Source organism: Globicephala melas, chromosome 1, assembly GCF_963455315.2.
Source record: "Globicephala melas chromosome 1, mGloMel1.2, whole genome shotgun sequence".
NCBI classification, from domain to species: Eukaryota; Metazoa; Chordata; class Mammalia; order Artiodactyla; family Delphinidae; genus Globicephala; species Globicephala melas.
The window spans coordinates 173,667,124-173,687,010 of record NC_083314.1 but is presented as its reverse complement, the minus strand read 5'-3'; the positions used below and the strand labels follow the sequence as shown (position 1 = coordinate 173,687,010).

At 47.9% G+C, this 19,887-nt stretch overlaps 1 protein-coding gene across 1 annotated transcript; it reads right to left on the bottom strand.

The window, feature by feature from the left end:
* Window positions 1-535: 535 nt before the first annotated feature.
* On the bottom strand, window positions 536-19,651 carry TAS1R2 (taste 1 receptor member 2). Its single transcript, XM_030876666.2, is given in 8 exon segments — window positions 536-873; window positions 876-1,109; window positions 1,112-1,480; window positions 1,945-2,068; window positions 14,256-14,549; window positions 14,552-15,037; window positions 17,763-18,063; window positions 19,470-19,651. Coding segments are annotated over 8 exon segments (2,328 nt in total).
* Between the last annotated feature and the right edge of the window lie 236 nt (window positions 19,652-19,887).

Sequence of the window (19,887 nt, the reverse complement as noted above, 5' to 3'; positions counted from 1 at the left end):
CACCCAAGCGAGGTTTATTCCCGAGCACTTATGGGCTCAGCCGTACTCAGAGACAACAGAGAAGCCGGGGATTCGTGCTCTGGGGGAATCTCGGGGATGAGACGCGGACACACGGGCAGCTAGTGAGTGAGGCAGGGCAGCATTATTTGAGCTCACATCCTCCAACCCCAGCCCAGCCCTCCAGCAGGCGTCCCTTCACCGTGAACCTGCAGGTACCCACAGTGACCACCAGATGGCGGCTGTAGGCTGCCAAACTGGACTCAGTCCTTGGAGACCAATAGGTCAGCTTGGGTTGTTTTTCTAGAATGGGGTGGCATTGCCTGGCAAGCTAAACAGCTCGAGGGAAAGGAACGAAGGGCAAATGTTTCTAGGCATCCATCGCTAGGTGGGTAAAAATGGCCAGGACGCAGAGAACCTCAGAGGAACGCCAAATCAGATACCAGGGCATGGTGGTAATCGTTGGGGGTGGCTTCCTTGCAGACATCTGGAGTTGAACAAGCAAGCCCCCGGCCTCCATCTCCCAACGCTGGGGCCCTCATGCCAATGGGCAGATGATAGGAGTGGATCCCCTCCCCATGGTGTAGCCCTGAATCATGCTGTTGAGGTAGGCTGGCGTGTTGCGCTCCAGGTAGAAGAGGATCATGTAGCACTTGGCGCCGAAGTAGCCCAGGGTGATGCCCAGGAGGTAGAGCACAGTGTCCAAGAGGCCCAGGATGGTGACCAGCACCCCCTCGTAGACAGACACGAAGGTGCAGAGGAAGACGGAGGAGGTGAAGTAGAAGGTCATGCAGGTTATGAACTTGGCCTCGTAGTAGTTGGTGGGCAGCTCCTTGCCTATGTGGGCGAAGCCGAAGCCCAGCACGGAGACGAGCAGTCCAGGCTGCTGTTGATCCGCAGCCCCCGGTGGTAGCTGGGGTTGCAGGACAGGGTCGTGACCTTGGGGTCATCGGGGTCAGTGCGGGCAGTGGAGTTGGTGGTCACGGCCAGTATGCTGCTCCCCACGATGACTGTCTTGAGCACCGTGATGAATGCCACGAAGACACAGAGCCCATGGTAGCGGACCCAGAAGCCGTAGGCCCGTGGGAGGCGTCTGGCCATCTTGAAGATGAGATGATCTGGAAAGAGCACACGGTGATGCAGGAGATGCAGACGGTGAAGCAGAGCGTGAGGAAGGCCTGGAGGCAGAGGCACGTGGAGACCATGGGTGGCCCTACTTACACGGGGACCACCATGTATGCCATCAGCTGCAGCGTCAGGAAGCACACGGGCCCCCCAGCCGAGCGAACCATGGGCGTCTGAAACTGCCTCCAGAAGATTATCGAGATGGCCAGGGTGCCGAGGAAGCCCAGGGCAGCCAGCACGACCACAGTGATGGTGGGTGCCTCATGCCATTCAAGGAAGGCCAGCTGCCACTTGAAGCAGGAGATGTCCTTCCTGCGGGACCACTCGTAACTTGGGCAGGGCTGGCAGTCGAATTCACCTGCAAGAGCCCACAGCAACTCCCAACAGCCGAACCTGCCTTCTCAGCATCTACATCCACTGGGCCTGCATTGAGCCAGGCCACGGCAGGAGAGAGAGAGAGAGAGAGAGAGCTAAGGGCGACCAATGCTCACTGAGTCCCTTACACCCCCCGACTCATCAACTCCTCACAGCAACCCCATTTCACAGATTAGGAAACTGAGGTTCAGCCAGGTAAAGTCACAAAGCCAGGAAGTTATAGAGGCAGGATTTGAACCGAGGACTCCTTGACTCAGAGTCTAATAACTATAATTCCTTCCTCCCGAGACCTCACCCTCTGGTGGGAAAGACATAATCCTTAGCCTTTGGACACTTACGTACCATCGGGAGACCCCAGAGACCCTGCCAAAGGTGAAGGGCCCTGGAGACTACCCCCCTCCAGGGCAGGGCAGTGGCAAGACAAGCATGTGGGCCCATAAATCATACCTGCAGCTCGGTTGAGGAAGGTGCCAGAGAGGCAGTCAATATACTCGAAGCAGCCCGGGTCGATGCCAGCTGGCTTCTTCTTTTGCCCAGGATGGCAGTCCTTGGAACACATAGACACAGCGATCTGGAGGGAGGAGAGCAAAAGACCCTGAGTCCTCTTTCCCACTCTCTGGGGGCTCCCTTACCCTCTCTAACTCATCCGCAGCAGGATGCTCAGGGGAGGGGAACTGGCTTCTATCTGGGAGGGGGAGGGGTGCTGGGATTGCCATTAGAACTGGACCTCTGTAGGCACCTTCTTAGTTTCACCCAGCAAAGACCTAATCCACCTTCTTCTGGTAACAGCACCCAGCTGTTGAGACGGAGACTTTCTGAGGTTGCTGAGTGAATAGGATATAACTCTGGAGCTGCTAGCAGCCCGCTGGTTTCCAGGGGGAGAACATGCCTGAGGAAGGATCTGGGAGATGGAGAGAGTGAGACCCTGGATCCAGCCTTGCCTGAAGCTTCCCCTTCAGGTCAACTCCTGGAATTTTCAATGATGTGAGGCAATAAACTAACTTTTATTTATATTGCTTTCTGTCGCTTACCACCAAGAGTCCTAATTAACACATCTTTTATGGAGGGGCAGGGGTTTTCAGGTGAGCAAGAGCAGGTAGGCAGTGGCCACGTCTATTGCTTTTACTGCTATATTTCTTTTTTCTTTTTTTAAAAATAAATTTCCTTATTTATTTATTTATTTTTGGCTGCGTTGGGTCTTCGTTGCTGCATGTGGGCTTTCTCTAGTTGTGGCGAGCAGGGGCTACTCTTCATTGTGGTGCACAGGCTTCTCATTGCAGTGGCTTCTCTTGTTGCAGAGCATGGGCTCTAAGCGTGCGGGCTTCAGTAATTGCGGCACGCGGGCTTCAGTAGTTGTGGCACGTGGGCTCAGTAGTTGCGGCTCGCGGGCTCTAGAGCACAGGCTCAGTAGTTGTGACATATGTAGTAGTAGTAGTAGTAGTAGTAGTTGCTCCACAGCATGTGGGATCTTCCCAGACCAGGGATCGAACCCATGCCCCTTGCATTGGCAGGCAGATTCTTAACTATTGTGTCACCAGGGAAGTCCCTGCTATATTTCTAGAAACTAGTAGCGTGCCCAGCAAAGAGGAGGCCTCCAATGATTGTTTATTAAATGAATGAATGAATTACAAGTAGAGGAAACAGTAAGAGCAATGAGGTGGAGGAGAGGATGGGGATGGCATTTTTGGGAAGAGGGTGTGTCCGAGCCTGGCTGAAATCAGGCTGTATGGGGAGAGGGTGGGAGAGGGTGGAAGACTGAACTATGACACTAAAAATGTAGGGGTGGTGGGAAGCAGCCATGGCTCTTGAGTGGGGAGTGGCCTGATTAGATTCGGGTTGTATAGAAATCATTCTGACAACCAATGAGGAGGGTGTTGCAAGAGTACACAGATAAAGGACCAAGGGCCAGACAAGAGGAGCCACGGTAGGACCACTCGACCTCAGAGCCCTTCTCTTCTGGCCTCTCAGAGATCACCTGCTTTCCCGTTCCGCCCCTCTAGTCTCTCTTGCACATGCATCAGGTGATGTTTCTGGATGTCTTGTTCACTCCCTGAAACCTCATGGAAGAGCCTCTCCACCAGCCAAGTTAAGTCTGATCCCCTGCCAGCCTTCCCCCTCTGTGGTCTTTTCTGCCTCCTGTGGGACCACACACATGTGCAGGCCTATGCCCACCAACACACACACACACACACACACGCACACGCACACGCACACACCTTATCCAGACCTACACCCCACCACTCCCTTGCCATGTATTCTCCCCCTCCTCCAAATTCATCTCTACACTAACTCTGAGCCCCTAAGTAACCAAATTAATCCTACCTCTTACCCATGGAGTCTCAACCTGATATTCACACATTCATTCATTCAAAAAGGTATTGAGTACATACCGATGCCAGGCACTGGAAATATAGCTGTGAACCAAATGAGACAAAGTCTCTGTTCTTATGAAATGAATATTTTCATGGGGAAGAGAGACAACACACATATAAATCTGTGATACAACAGATGGTGATAAATATTGTGAAGGAAAATAAAGCCATGCAAGGGATATGGAAAATGATGGAGGAGCTGATTTCACTTTCACATTGGGTGAGAGGAGAAGGAAGGCCTCATCCAGCAGGTGACATTGGAGTAAAGATGTAAAGGCTGGGAGGGAGCAGGTCATGAAGATATCTGTTTAGGCAGCAGGGACAGCATGTGCAAAGGTCCTGCGGTTGGGAGACTTGGCTTAGTTGAGGAGCAGCAAGGCCAGCGTGGCTCTAGCAGAATGAGCAAGAGGAAGAACAGTGGATCTGTTCAAAGAGTTGGAGTCGGGCTTCCCTGGTGGCGCAGTGGTTGAGAGTCCGCCTGCCGATGCGGGGGACACGGGTTCGTGCCCCGGTCCTGGAAGATCCCACATGCCACGGGGCGGCTGGGGCTGTGAGCCACGGCCGCTGAGCCTGCGCGTCCGGAGCCTGTGCTCCGCAACAGGAGAGGCCACAACAGTGAGAGGCCCATGTACCACAAAAAAAAAAGAGTTGGAGTCAAAATACTTTGGCTTTTACTCTGAATGAAATGAGAAGCTACTGGAGGATCCCAAGCAGAGGAGTGACAGGATCTGACCTTCATTTTAACAGGATTGCCCTGTCTGAATATAGATCATGATGGGTAATGGCACTACAGGAGACCAGGTAGGGTGTTATTGTAATAGCCCAGCTGAGAAATGGTGGCGGTTCTGACTAAAGAGAGAGCCGTGGAAGAGGTGGGAAGTGGTCAGATTCTGGATGTGTTTTGAAAGTAGGCTGGACAAGATTTACTGCTGGGTTGGATGAGAAAGAAAGGAGTCAAGGATGACTCAATGCTTTTGGTCAAACAAGAGAAAGATGGTGTTGCCTTTTACTGGAATGGGAAGACCGTGGGGGAGCAACTTTGCATAAGCAGGTGAATATTTGACTTAAAGTTGAGGGGAGAAGTCCCCTCTGAAGATATAAAATTAGAAGATATAAAATTGAAGTCTGAAGATATAAATTTGAAGATATAAAATTGGAAGATATAAAATTGAAGTCTGAAGATATAAAATTGGAAGTTATAAACCTATGGATCATATTTCCAGCCCTGTAGACAGAGAAGAGAATAAGTCCATTGGCTGACCTCTTGTACCCTCCAGGGTTTAAAGGTCAAGGGGATAAGGAGGGACCAGGAAAGGAGACCTAGAAGGAGTAGTCATAGCTGTAGGGGAACCAAGAGAGAGACTGGCCCAGAATTCGAGTAAAGATATTGTTTCCAAAGAGAGGAAGTAATCAGCTGTGTCACATCTGTTCACAGGTTGACTACAATGATGATGGTTGGATTGGCAATATCTAGACATCAGTGACCTTCACAAAAGCAGTTTCAGAAGAGTGATGTGGTGGAAAGCCTTGCTGGTGTAGATTCAGGAGAGAATGGGGAACTTCTGGTTTCTGGTCTGGCATGTAAGGAGCTTGGAAGTCATCACCTCCATCCTCACAACAAGGAAAAGGCTGAACAAGCTAAAAATCAACAACCCTTCTTAGGTCCATCAGAGAATTGGGGTCATGCGGCAAACTACAGATCCCAAAACCGGGGAGACAGGTGCACACAAAGAGTCACAGCTTAGCAGGAGCAGGAGATGCTGCTGAGGCAGCAACTGGTAGGAGCAGCTAGAGAGCAAATGACCAGTTGCTGGGACTGAGCTCAGACTAGCTTGAGAGAGGGCTCTAGGGGTGCATCCTTAACCTCAGGAGCCCCACCAGCTTCTCAGGGTAAAGACTGCTCTCCAGCAAGGGGAGAGGAAAAAGCAACCATTCTGAAATACACCCAGAGCATTCTGTTCTCCTTAACAAAGGCCTGCCCTCAAGGGAAACTATTTTACCACAGCTGAATTGACATAGGGGAAAGGAAGTACCCAACTGCAGCCCCCCTCTGGCCTTCCTGTCTCACCGAAGGTAGGGAGAGCTGAGAGGCACTTGTGAAGGGCACAGCCCAAGGCACAGGCTTACCAAAATAATAAAACCTGGTCACAGATGATTCCAGAATTCTTCCCCTCCTCCCACATCTTACCACCACATCATTCAGGCTCCTATATAATAACAGGGGATTACAACCAAAACAACTGCAAGGCTCAAATTCTGTTTAAGAAGGAGTCTCTAGGGAAACCCAAAGCCAGCAGGGAAGACCCAAAGAGGGAGACATTAGAGGAAATTTTAGCCTCTGACACCACAGCTATGGCAAAGAGTAAACATAGCCTCACTCCTACCCAAATAAACATAAAACCTCATGCTAAAATTTATTTACCTCAGTTCCTTTAACAAACACATCATGTCTGGCTCTCAACAAAAAATTACAAGGCATGTTAAAAGACAAAAAAAAAAAGTCTGAAGAGACAAAACAAGCATCAGAATGAGACTCATATATGGTAGAGATTTTCCAATTATCAGACAGGAAGTTTAAAATAACTATGATTAATATGCTAAGAGCTGTAACTGAAAAAGTGAACAACATTCAAGAAAAGATGGGTAATGTAAGCAGAGAACTGGAAACTGAAGGAAAGAACCAAAAGGAAATGCAACACATTTTGAAAAAACCTATGGTAACAGAAATAAAGAATGTCTTTGATGGGCTCATCAGTAGACTGGACATAGCTGAGGAAAAAGCCAGTGAGCTTGAAGATATATCTATAGAAACATCCCAAAGTGAAAAGCAAAGCGAAAAAAAAAAGTGAAAAAAAGAGAACAGAATATCTAAGAGCTATAGAACAATTGCAAAATATGTAACATACATATAATGAGAATACTCAAAGGAGAAGAAAGAAAGGAACAGAAGAAATATTTGAAGGAATATAGGCTGAGAATTTTATAATTATTAATGACAGATGCCAAATCACAGATCCAGAAAGTTCAGAGAACACCAAGTGGGATAAATACTTTTAAAAAACTACTCTTAGGTATACAATATTCAAAATGTAAAAAAAAAAAAAAAAAAAGATAAAGTCTCAAAGGAAGCCGGTGGGGCGGGCGGAATACCAACAAAAACGTTTACTAAGGAAAAAGAAGGACCTTTATGACAATAAAAGGGTCAAAAGATCAAGAAGATATAATAATTATAAACAGATATGCATCTAACTAGAGAGCCACAAAACACATGGAGCAAAGACCATCAGAATTAAAGGGAGAAAAGACAATTCAACACATAATATTCCCCAGTAATAATTGAAGACTTCCATACCTCACTCTCAATAATGGATAGAACAACCAGACAGAAAATAAGTAAGGAAATAGAGGACTTGAACAACACAATAAACCAACTGGATTTAACAGATATACATAGGACATTCTACCCAACAACAACAGAATATACATCTTCTCAAGTGCACCTGGGACATTTTCCAGACAAGGACAGACCTTATGTTAAACCATGAATTAAGTGTGAATAAATTTTAAAAGATAGATATCAGGCTTCCCTGGTGGCGCAGTGGTTGAGAGTCCAGCTGCCAATGCAAGGGACGCGGGTTCGTGCCCCGGTCCGGGGGGGGGGGGTCCCGCATGCCGTGGAGCGGCTGGGCCCGTGGGCCATGGCCGCTGAGCCTGCGCGTCTGGAGCCTGTGCTCCGCAGCAGGGGGGGGCCACAACAGTGAGAGGCCCGCATACCGCAAAAATAAATAAATAAATAAAATAATAAGTAAATAAATAAAAATAAATTTAAAAAAGATAGATATCACACAAAGTATCTTCTCTGACCACAATAGGATGAAGTTAAAAATCAATAACAGAATGAAAACTGGAAAATTTGTGAAAATTAAACAATGCTCTTACACAACCAACGAATCAAAGAACTCACAAATGGGATTAGAAAATACTTAAAGATGAATGAAAATGAAAACACAATGAACCAAAACATGGGATACAGCAAAGCAGTGCTAAGGGGGGAATTTAAAGCTATAAACACTTACATTGGAAAACAAGAAAGATCTCAAATCAACAACCTAACTTTACAGCTTAAGGAACTAGAAAAAGAAGATCAAACTAAACCTGAAACTAGCAGAAGGAAGGAAGTAATAAAGATTAAAGCAGAGTGAAACGAATTAAAAAATAGAAAAATATTACAGAAAATCGATTAAGCCAAAAGTTGGTTCTTTGAAAAGATCAGCAAAATTGACAAACCTCTAGCTAAAATGGCTAAGAAAAAAAGAGAGGATTCAAATTACTAAAATCAGAAATGAAAGTGAGGACATTCCCACTGATTCTACAGAAATAAAAACAATTATAAGAGAGTACTATAAGCAATTATACACCAACAAATTGGATAAACTAGATGAAACAAATTCCTGGAAACACAAAATCTACTAATACTAAATCATGAAGAAATAGAAAATCTGAATAGACCTATAACTAATGAGGAGATTGAATCAGTAATCAAAAAATCCCCCCACAAAGAAAAGTCCTGGGTCTGATGGCTTCACTGGTGAATTCTATCAAAAACTAAAGAGGAAGGAACTCTCCTTCACTCATTCTATGAGGCCAGCATCAATCTGATAACAAAGCCAGGCAAAAAGACTTCAAGAAAAGAAAACTACAAACCAATATCCCTTATGAATATTGATGCAAAAATTCTCAACAAAATACTAGCAGACTGAATTCAGCAGCATACTAAAAGGATTATACACCATGATCACATGGGACTTATTCCTGTAATACAAAGATAGTTCAACATATGAAAATCAATCAATGTAATACACCACATTAACAAAATGAAGGGAGAAAAAACACATGTTCCTCAGTCATAAGAAAGAATGAAATTTTGCCGTTTGCAACAACATTGATGGACTTGGATGGTATTATGCTAGTGAAATAAGTCAGACAAAGACAAATACTGTATAGTATCACTTATATGTGAAATCTAAAGAATACAACAAGCTAGTGAATATAACAAAAAAGAAACAGACTCACAGATATAGAGAACAAACGAGTGGTTACCAATGGGAAAAGGGGAAGAGAAGAGGGTCAATATAGGGGTAGGGGATTAAGAGGTACAAACTACTATGTATAAAATAAGCTACAAGGAAACATTGTACAACATAGAGAATATAGCCAATATTTTATAATAACTATAAATGGAGTATAATCTTTAAAAATTGTGAATCACTATATTGTGCCCCTGTAACTTATATAATATTGTACATCAAGTATATTTCAATCAAAAATAAATAAATTTAATAAAACACATGATCATCTCAATTGATGAAGGAAAAGTATTTGACTCTTTCATGATAGAAAAACACTCAACAAACAAGAAGTAGAGGAAAACTACCTCAACATAATAAAAGCTCTATGTGAAAAGCCAACAGTGAATATCATATTCAATGGAGAAGGACTGAAAGCTCTTCCTCTAAAATCAGGAACAAGGCAAAGATGTGCAGTTTCACCCCTTCTATTAACACAGTACTGGAGGTCCTAGCCAGAGCAATTAGGCAAGAAAAAAAAAGTCATCTAAATTGGAAAGTAATTAATAAAATTACCTGCTCACAGATGATATCTTATATGTAAAATATCCTAAAGATTCTGCAAAAAAATTGTTAGGACCAATAAGTGAACTCTGCAAAGTATCAAGACACAAAGTCAACACACAAAAATCAGTTGTTTTCTACACACTAACAATGAATAATTCAAAAAGGAAATTATGAAAATAATTCTATTTACAATAGCATCAAAAAGAATAAAATACTTAGGAATTAACCAAGGAGGGAAAGACTTGTACAATGAACACTACAAAACATTTCTAAAAGAAATTAAAGAAGACATAAATAAATGGAAAGACATCCCATGTTTATGGATTGGCAGACTTAATATTGTTATGATGTCAATACTACCCAAAGCAATCTACAGATTTAATGTAGTTCTTATCAAAATTCCAATGAGGTTTTTTTGCAGAAATACAAAAACTGAAATTCATATGGAATCTCAAGGGACCCTGAATAGCCAAAACAATCTTGAAAAAGAGCAAAGCTGGAGGAATCACATTTCCTGATTTCAAAACTTTCTACAAAGTGACAGTAATCAAACAGTGTGGTACCAGACTAAAGAGACACACAGACAAATGGAATAAAATAAAGTCCAAAAATAAAACCTCATATATATGGTCAAATGATTTTTTTTTTTTTTTTGCGCTACGCAGGCCTCTCACTGTTGTGGCCTCTCCCGTTGCGGAGCACAGGCTCCAGACGCGTAGGCTCAGCAGCCATGGCTCAAGGGCCTAGCTGCTCCGTGGCATGTGGGATCTTCCTGGACCGGGGCATGAACCCATGTCCCCTGCATCGGCAGGCGGACTCTCAACCACTGCGCCACCAGGGAAGCCCTGGTCAAATGATTTTGACAAAGGTTTCTAGGCTATTCAATGGCGAAAAGATAGTTTTTTAAGCCAATGATGCTGGGAAAACTGGATACCCAGAGGCAAGAGAATGAAGTGGCCTGTACTTAACACCATATATAAAAATTAACTGAAAACAGATCCATGACCTAAATGGAAGATCTAAAACTATAAAAACTCTTAGAAGAAAACACAGGGCAAAAGTTTCACGACACTGACTTTGGCAATGGTTTCTTGGAGATGACACCAAAGGCACAGGCAACAAAAGAAAAAAAGTGATCAAATTGGACTTAATGAAAAATTTAAAATTTATGCATCAAAAGATACTATCAACCAAGTAAAAAGACAACCTATAGAGTGGGAGAAAATATTTGCAAATAAGATATACAAGGTATTAATACGCAGAATACAGAGAACTCCTAAAACTCAACAACAACCAAAAAACCAACCTGATTCAAAAATGAAAAAAATAGGGTCTTCCCTGGTGGCGCAGTGGTTGAGAGTCCACCTGCCAATGCAGGGGACACGAGTTCGTGCCCCGGTCCGGGAGGATCCCACATGCCACGGAGCGGCTGGGCCTGTGGGCCATGGCCGCTGAGCCTGCGCGTCCGGAGCCTGTGCTCCGCAATGGGAGAGCGCGCAACAGTGAGAGGCCCACGTACCGCAAAAAAAAAAAAAAAGAAAAAAATAGACTTGAACAAACATTTCTTCAAAGAAGATATACAAATGGATAATAAGCACATGAGAAGATACCCAATATCAGTAATCATTAGGAAAGTAAGAATCTAAACCACAATGAGAGACCACTTCACACCCATTAAGATGGCTGCTATCAAAAAGACAGAAAATAACAAGTGTTGGTGAGGATGTAGAGGAATTGGAACAGTGAGCTTTTGTGCACTGCTGGAAATGTAAAATGGTACAGCCACTGTGGAGAACATGGTAGTCCCTCAAAAAATTAACAATAGAATTAACCTATGATCCAGCAATTACGTTTCTGGGTATATACTCAAAAGAAATGAAAGCAGTCTTGAAGAGATGTTTGTATACTCCTATTCATAACAGTATTAATTTCACAATAGCTAAAATATGGAAGCAACCCAAGTGTCCATTTATGAATGAGCAAAATATTATATATCCATAAAATGGAATATTATTCAGCCTTAAAAAGGAAGGAAATTATGATGCATGTTACAACTTTGGATGAACTTTGAACTTTGGATGAACGTTGAGGACCTTATGCTAAGTGAAATAAACCAGTAATAAAAAAGACAAATACTGTATGATTCCACTTATATGAGGTATCTATTGTGGTCAAATTCAGAGATAGAAAGTAGAATGGTGCTTTCTAGGGGCTGGAGGAGAGGAATGCAGGAGGAGTTACTGTTTAATGGGCACAGAGTTTCAATGTTGCCAGATGAAAGTATTCTAGAGATGAATGGCAGTGATGGCTGTACAACAGTATAAATGTACTTAATGTTACTCAACGGTCAACTTAAAAATGGTTAAGACGGTAAAGTTTATGTTATGTGTATTTTACCACAATTAAAACATTGGGAAAAATCTTTTAAGATGGTAACATTTATGGGTTTTTTTTACCATAGTTAAAGATAATTTTTTCAAGTAACAAAACTTATGAAATACAATGAAAGCAGTACTTAGAGGGAAGTGTCTAGCTGTCAATGCCCACATTTAAAAAGAAAGACCTCAAATCACATTCACTACCTTGTTGCAGAGTTGTGTACTCTGCTACTGTCTGTCATGACAGACTCCACAAGGAACTCGATCACTCTAGAAGATGTGGGTCCAGCAAACACAGGGTGGAAAAAGGATTGGCCACACTCACCATTCTTTGCAGAGGTCCATTGTAGAATCAGGGCTTCTCATCTCCAGAACCTTAGATTCTGCTAGAATAAAGCATGGTCTCCAAAGGGGGAATACTCCCACCAGCAGACACAATAGGGCTCTATGGTTACCACCTGGTCATTTAGGGGGTCTCATGCCAGCAAACGAGAAAGCCAAGAAAGGAGAGGTAAATGACCTGGATTAGCAGGAGGGGCTAGGAGTGCCGCTAGGGGTAGGAAGGCGTAGGACTGGGATCCAGGCGATTCCCCAAGGTGGCACTTGGTGTTTCTAGCCCAGTGATGACTGCTACTAGACAGCCACCGGACCACAAGCCAGCCCGGACAAGGTGACACAGCCTCTGACACCTTGGGGATGAATGTCTGGATCACCCCACATGCCAATGACCTAGAGCAGCCCATGGCTGAGGGTGAAGGAATCCAGAATGGACGGTGGCAGAAAGAGAGGTTGAATCAGGTCCACCCGGGGCCCAGGGCAGCAGCAGGGCCCGTGGCTGGGTTCACTCGATTCCCCTCGTGCAGAGACCAACCTGGCCGCTCTCTGCCCAGGGGCTGCAGGGTGAGACGCCCGCAGGGAGCTGCTGGGTATCACACGAGCGCAACCTGGAAACGCCAGGGAATTCATACCCCCTGGCACAACCCTTGACCACTGGGAGATACGGAGCCAATGGATCCTCTTCCCACCCTCGGGGACTGCTCTAAAGTGACTTCTGAGAAGGTCCAGGTAAGACTGAGATCCCGTGGCTCCCAGCAGCACCCAGCTTGAGAACATCCCCTTATACTGACTCTTTCCCTGTTAAATACTCCCCAGCCTCCTGTTCCCCCAGATCATATCCTGGGATAAACCATCTGCTGGCCAAGCTGGGCTGAGGAACCTGGATTCCAGGGGTCCAATACGTGGGGCCAGAAAGCATTTCCCTGTAATTCTCCTGAGTAGGCAGGGCAGGGCCTATTACTGGCAGGGGCCTGGGTCTCTCCGGGCTCCCCTTCTGGGTCTGAGCCTTGCTTCCCCTTCCTCACCTACCCCACCTCCAACCCCAGCAGTGGCTCTACCCCCAAGCCCCAGCCTCTCTCCTAAGGCCAGACACTGGGGTCAGAAACAGAGGAGGAGACACTCGGCTTCTACTCTGCACCAGGTAATGGACATACATTATTATTAATCCTCCTAATAACTCAGCAGCATACACATTACTCCTTCTGTTTAATACATGAGAAAGCCGAGGCTCAGAGATATTAAATAACTTGCCCAAAGTGGCACAGCTAGTGGTGGCAGAACTGGAACTTGAACCCAGGCTGCCTGATTCCAAAGCTCTGCTCAGATCATCACCACCTGCCTCCCAACAGATGGGCTGTATCAGAGATGCCTGACGGGTATCAGGGGAGGATAAAGATGGGGATGTGGGGTGGCTGAGCGATAGAGTAGGCAGCTGGTTCCAAACTATGGGAAAGTCAGTGAAGTGTTTAAGCAGAGATGTCCAATGCTGAGTAGAAAGCGCACATCTCTGGTGTGTATCTCCTCTTCTCCTCTGGATCCTCAGTAAAACCTTCTACACCTTCCGCAGGCCCGAGGTAGGGTGTGTGTGCGCCTGTGCCTAAACCAGGGAAACACAGCTTTAAGTTCCAGGCCTGAATCTAGGTGATGCCGAACTGGGACCATGAACCTGAGAGCTGACGGGAATACACGAGCTCATCCCAAGGGCCTCCACCCTGGAGAGGCTGCGGGGAGAACTGGGGCTCCAGCCTGCGGGGCTTCATTCTAGGGAATTTCACCCAAATCTCCAAGGACAGACTATCGTGGGTGGCGATGATTAAGTTAATTTGTTTTTTTAAAGGAATTTTGTTTTGTCACCACGAAGGACTCCTGTGTGTCTGGAGGCAGGGCGTGGTCCATGGCCTCTCCCACCCGTTTGCCCAGAACCCACCAAGGGAAGGGGAGGATAGAGCAGAGCAGTGGGCAGCTCTGCGGTCTCCATGGCAACCACGGACTCTGCACCTGCTCCGTGGGGCCCTGGCTTTCCACAGGCCAGACCTCACCTGCCAAGGGTACACCACCTCCTTGTGGCAGCCGGCCTGGTTGCAGCCCAGGAGGCTCTGCAGCGCGTGAGCCACGGCGTAGACGGCGGAGTACACGCTGTCGACCACGCGTTCGCCAGAGAGCGTGAGGATGGTGTTGAAGGGCTCAGAGGTGTCCATACAGGTGTCACACTCCTGGTTGCAGGTGGCCCCCGGGCTGCTCCTGTTGAGCGCGGGCCGGCTGACCTGGGAGCGGTGCACGCGGAACTCGCTGAAGCCCGGGATGGGCACGCTCTGCTCTGGGTGGTGATGCCCAGGGTGGTGAAGCCCAGGAAGGTGCCTGTGCGCTGCAGCTGGGTGAGGTGGTGCAGGACCGGCTCGATGGCCCAGGGTTCGGAGGCGACCCACACTGCGCCCGTGGAGTTCTGGCGCAGAACCTCGCGGAAGAAGTTGAACAGGGCCAGGTCTGGCGAGGACACGGCCACAACACGCGCCATGCTCTGCTGCAGCTTGCCCATGATGGCCTCCAGGCGCTCACGCTCCTGCTGCGTCATCGTCCGGTTGGGCTGCGGCCTCGGCAGCGTCTCCCGGAAGGCGATGCAGATGTCACGGTGGGCCAGGCACTCGCTGAGCAGCTGGCTGCTGCCGCGGCCATAGTCATCGCTGCTTGTCAACACAAGGATCCAATTCCAGCGGAAGTGCCGCATGAGCGGCACCATGGCCTCCATTTGGTGATGCACACCTGGCGCCGTGCGCAGCACCGCTGGGAAATGCAGCTGGTCATTGATGGTACCGTAGGTGATCTGCCGGAGGGGAGGGTCCAGCAGGTATTAGCGAGGGCCTCACAGGGTCCCCCCCCCAGGGGGGTTCCACCCACCGCCATCATCCTTATGGCATTTGAGGAGCACATAGCGCCAGCCACGCCCAGGGCTAAGTGGTTTACTCCACCATCATCATGGACATCACAGTAATGACAATGAATGAGGACCTACTCTGTGTTGGACCCTGAACTAGGTGGTTTACTCCATCGTCACCATGGTCATCACTGAAATAACATTTCACAAGAATCTATCCTGTGCCTGGCCCTAGGCTAGGTGCTTTACGTTAACATCATCATGATTACCCTTGTAGTAACACTTACCAAGCACCTACTGTGTGCCATGCCCTGGGCTAAGTGAGGTACACCATCTCACGATGGTCATCAGCCTGGTAGCCTTTAGTGGGCACCCACCACATGCCAGGCCCTGGGCAAGATGCTTCTCATCGACGTCAGCCCCACCTCAGCCTTTAGCAACGCTGTTGACCACCTATTGTGTGCCAGGCCCTAGGCTAGGTGATTTCCATCATTATCATTCTCATGATCTAGTAACATTTATTGAGTGCCTACTGTGTGCCCCTGAGCATAAAGCTTTCCTCCTCACCATCCTCCTCCTCAGATTAGTCACATTTCCTTCCGCAGCCCCTGGGATGGCAGTCTCGGTTTTCTTCCCCTTTCACTGCCTGCTTCTTCTCCTCTTCTCTATGACCTCTTGACCTTGGAGGACCCCAGGGCTCAGCCTTCAGTCCTTGTGTCTTCTCCATCTGCTCCCCTTCCCTTGGTGATCTCATCCAGGCTCCTGGCTTTAAATACCATACCCATGCTGACAACTCCCAATAGCCCTGCCCCGGACCTGTCTGCTAAATTTCAGACTCATACCTGCAACTGCCGCCTTGACATTTCAAACTTAATGTAGCCAGAACTGAACTCCTGTCTCCCCTGAACCTGCTTCACCTGCAATCTCCCCATCTCCCCTGATGGTGAATCCATCCTTCCAGTTCCTCAGGCCCAAACTGTAGAGTCCTCACTGGCTTGTCTCTCTCAAACATGCCACCTTCAAGCCATCCGCACATCCCACTGGATCTACCTTCAAAGTGTGTCCATTCAGTGCCTACACCGCCCCACACCATCCTAGTCCAGCCACCATCATTCCTGCGATGAGTTACCCCGATATCCTCTCCCCTCTCCCCTCTGCAATCTACAATTAGCGTGGCTCCAGGGTGGCCCTCCTCACACACACACCAGTCACATATTCAAGACCCTCCAACAGTTCCTAATGCCACTCAGGAAAAGCCAGAGTCCGTCAGTGGTCCCCAATGGGCTCCATCATTGACCCCAGCACTTACCGCCCTGATTTCCTCTCCTTCTCTCCCACTAGTCCCAGCTCTGCTCACCCAGTTCCATGGACACACCAGGCACCTCCCAGCCTCTGCATCTGCTGACCCCTTGTCGTGGAGGCTGTTCTTCCTCTTTCACCCCCTTCAAGCCTCCATCCAATCTCCCTGTACCCCTCCGCCTGCCCGCCGACGTGCCCCACCTCCCTTAACCTTGACTTTTCCTTTTATCCATTTCACTTCTCACTTCTTATCATCCTATATCACATACTTATTTACATCGATCGTCTGTCTCTCCCCACTGGAAGATAAACTCTATGAGGGCAAATTTCTGTGCATTTTCCCAGCTGCATCCCCAATACCTACAGCAAGACCTGGCACAGTCGGTGCTCCATAAATATTTGTTAAATGAATGAAAGAATTACTTCAGTCCCGGACTAGATTCTTCACATAAGAATATTAACACTGATTGAGCACCTATCCTTGGTGCTTGATATAATAAAAACAACAGCAAAAATTACAGTATTTGGGGCTTCCCTGGTGGCGCAGTGGTTGAGAGTCCGGCTGCCGATGCAGGGGACACGGGTTCGTGCCCCGGTCCGGGAAGATCCCACATGCCGCGGAGCGGCTGGGCCCGTGAGCCATGGCCGCTGAGCCTGCGCATCCAGAGCCTGTGCTCCGCAACGGGAGAGGCCACAACAGTGAGAGGCCCGTGTACTGCAAAAAAAAAAAAAAAAAAAAAAAAATTACGGTATTTGTAACTACCCACTGCGGGCCAAGTCTTGTGCTAGCTGCTCTTTAATGAGCAGATATTTTATGCCAGTTCTGGACCACGCCTTTTTGTTCATGATGGTGAAAATAGTTAGAATAGCAGTAGTAATTCTATAGCACTTTTTTGAGGACCTGCTGTGACGCAGATTCTGTGCTAGGCAATTATATAGGATAATATTGAGCGCTTTCTGAGTTTTTATCCTCGCGCAAGATGCTTCACGTAACAACAGTAACATTATTGACTACCTATTGTGCACCAGAAATTCTAAATTGAACGCTTTAATCTTCAGACAGTCCAAGGATAGGACTCTTATCATCCCACTTTAGAGATGGGGAAACTGAGGCTTGGGAAAGTTAAGAGGTTGGCTCAAGGCCTCACACTGGCCAAGACTCAGAGGCAAGATGCACACCGAGGTCTTTCTGCCTCCAAAGCCTGAGCTCTTAACCAATAGGCTGGCTACCTTGCCAGGGCTGCGGTGGATGTCCTGACCTTGCTTCTGCTCCCCGATCCCACACCCCCGGGATGGGTGGGGGTGGTGAGCCCTCAGGAAAAGCGCTCGGCTACCCTCCTTCCCAGCACCTTCTCCCAGGGCCCAGGGGCCTCACCTGTGGAAGGAGAAAGAGGGAGAGGAAGTGGGCCACGGTCACAGGGCACTCGGAGGTGTCAGGGCCGGTGATGGCCACCACGCGGGGTATGTAGTGTCTGTAGTCTTCCTGGATGGGCAGGAAATAGTCATCCTGTGACAGGAAGTAGAGCACAGGATGGATGTTGTTGGACATGTAGCAGGTGTCCACCATCTCGTAGCCCAGCAGCACACTGGGCAGCAGGCTGCTGTCATTGTTGATTTCCTCTGCCGCAAAGCGCATGGCCTGCATGAGGTTGTAGCCCAGCACCTTCATCTCGTACCTGGAGAGGCCGCAGTAGGGTGGAGTGGGCAACGGGTCCAGAGTGAGGAGGGGAGGGGAGGGGAGTGGAGGGGAGAGCCAGCCTGTCCCTCCTGCCTGCGGTAGGAAAGCCAAGGCATCGCCCAAGAAGGAACCACTCCAGAGGGTTCTGGCATCTTTACATCATTTTCACCATCCCACAGCTCTGAGATCACCAACGTCCCTATGACCACCTCTGACGCTATGATCTCTGTGGCCACCATCAGTCACTACCACTGCCTCCAGTACTACCGTCCCTATGACCTCCGTCATCACTCTATCAATGTCCACCAATGTGACCACCATTACCCACCATAGCCTCCATCATCACTATCGTCACTGACCATCAACACCTACTATTCCTATTATGGGTATCATCACCACTGCCATCACAGTCACCCCATGTCTGTGACCATCGTTATCAATACCACTACCATCATCACCACCACCACTACCGTCATCATCACATCACCTCCATCACTATCACTGTCACCATCACCACCACCACCTTCACTATCACCACCACCACCACCATCACCATCACCACTGCCGCCACCATCATTACTGTACTCCATTTTCCTTATCACCAGTATTACTACTACCAACATTATCAACATCACCATCACTTCTATCACCACCATCATTTCACTAGACTCTCCACCATCACCAGAAGCATCCAAATATACAACATCATGCTTAGTACCATCACCCTCACCATTCTCAAGCCAGCATATAATCTTCCCCAACATCTTATAAATGGTTCATTTCTTATAGTCAGGCTTTAATCATCTTTGCACTCTCCTTCCTTCCCTTCTCTTTCTCAGAATGCCTCGCCCTCTCTGCACAAGATCACTATTTTATAAGCCCAGGCTGGCTCCAGTATCCCAGCCTTCATGCCTGCCTGAAGGTGGCCCGCTCAATCTCTGAATGACGCTGCCACCCCAGTGGGTTCACAGGGGATGGAGTGCAGAGGAAAGCCCCCCCAGTCCTGGAAACACCCCTGCCCACCCAGCCACAGCCCTGGGGAAATACAAACCTTCCTTCCAGTCTGAGAACCTGCCTCCCAAAGGTATAACAGCCGGGCCTTGGCACGGACTCACTGGGAGTCCCGCTGCTGCCAGAGGGAAGGGGGTTGGTTTTGATGGTCTCTAAGACCCCTCTAGGCTCAAACATCCCATAACTCTTTAGTAAGAGACGTGACATTGAGACACCAGGTTTCAAAATTTCAGGACATAGTCGCCATAGATTTTAATAATGAGGACTGTGCCGGGCCTCCCTGAGAGCCAGTGGGGTGCATCCAGGATGGGGGTTTGGCCATGAATGACGAGACGCATTCATTGCTCCCACCCCGCCCCCACCATCACTTCCAGCCTCACACTGGAGACTCACTCATTGCACTTGGGCACCTGCAGGTAGTTGAGGTGGACAGTGCCCTTCACGTTGGCATGGAGGGGGAAGAGGCCACCCAGGAGGTAATCCTCAAGCAAGTAGAACTCTGAGTTTTCAGTCAGCTCAGCCAGGAAGATCAGCAGGAAGCTCAGGGAGCAGACCACCCTGCCCTGGGCTCCCATGGCTGGGAAGTGGAGGTCCCAGAGGTGGCTTTGCCTCCCTGGAGAGCTGGCAACCTAACCCCAGGGGATTTGCGCAGACATTTACATATGGGTCCTGTCACTGTCCAAGGAGCAGGAAAGCACCTGGGACAGGTAGAGAGGTTTGAGGGCTCTGAAGGAAGGGGAAGAGGCTGGAATGAGGATGATCCCTTCTTAGGGCACAGCAGAGCCTGGGTGGTCCAGGAGAACCCCATCTG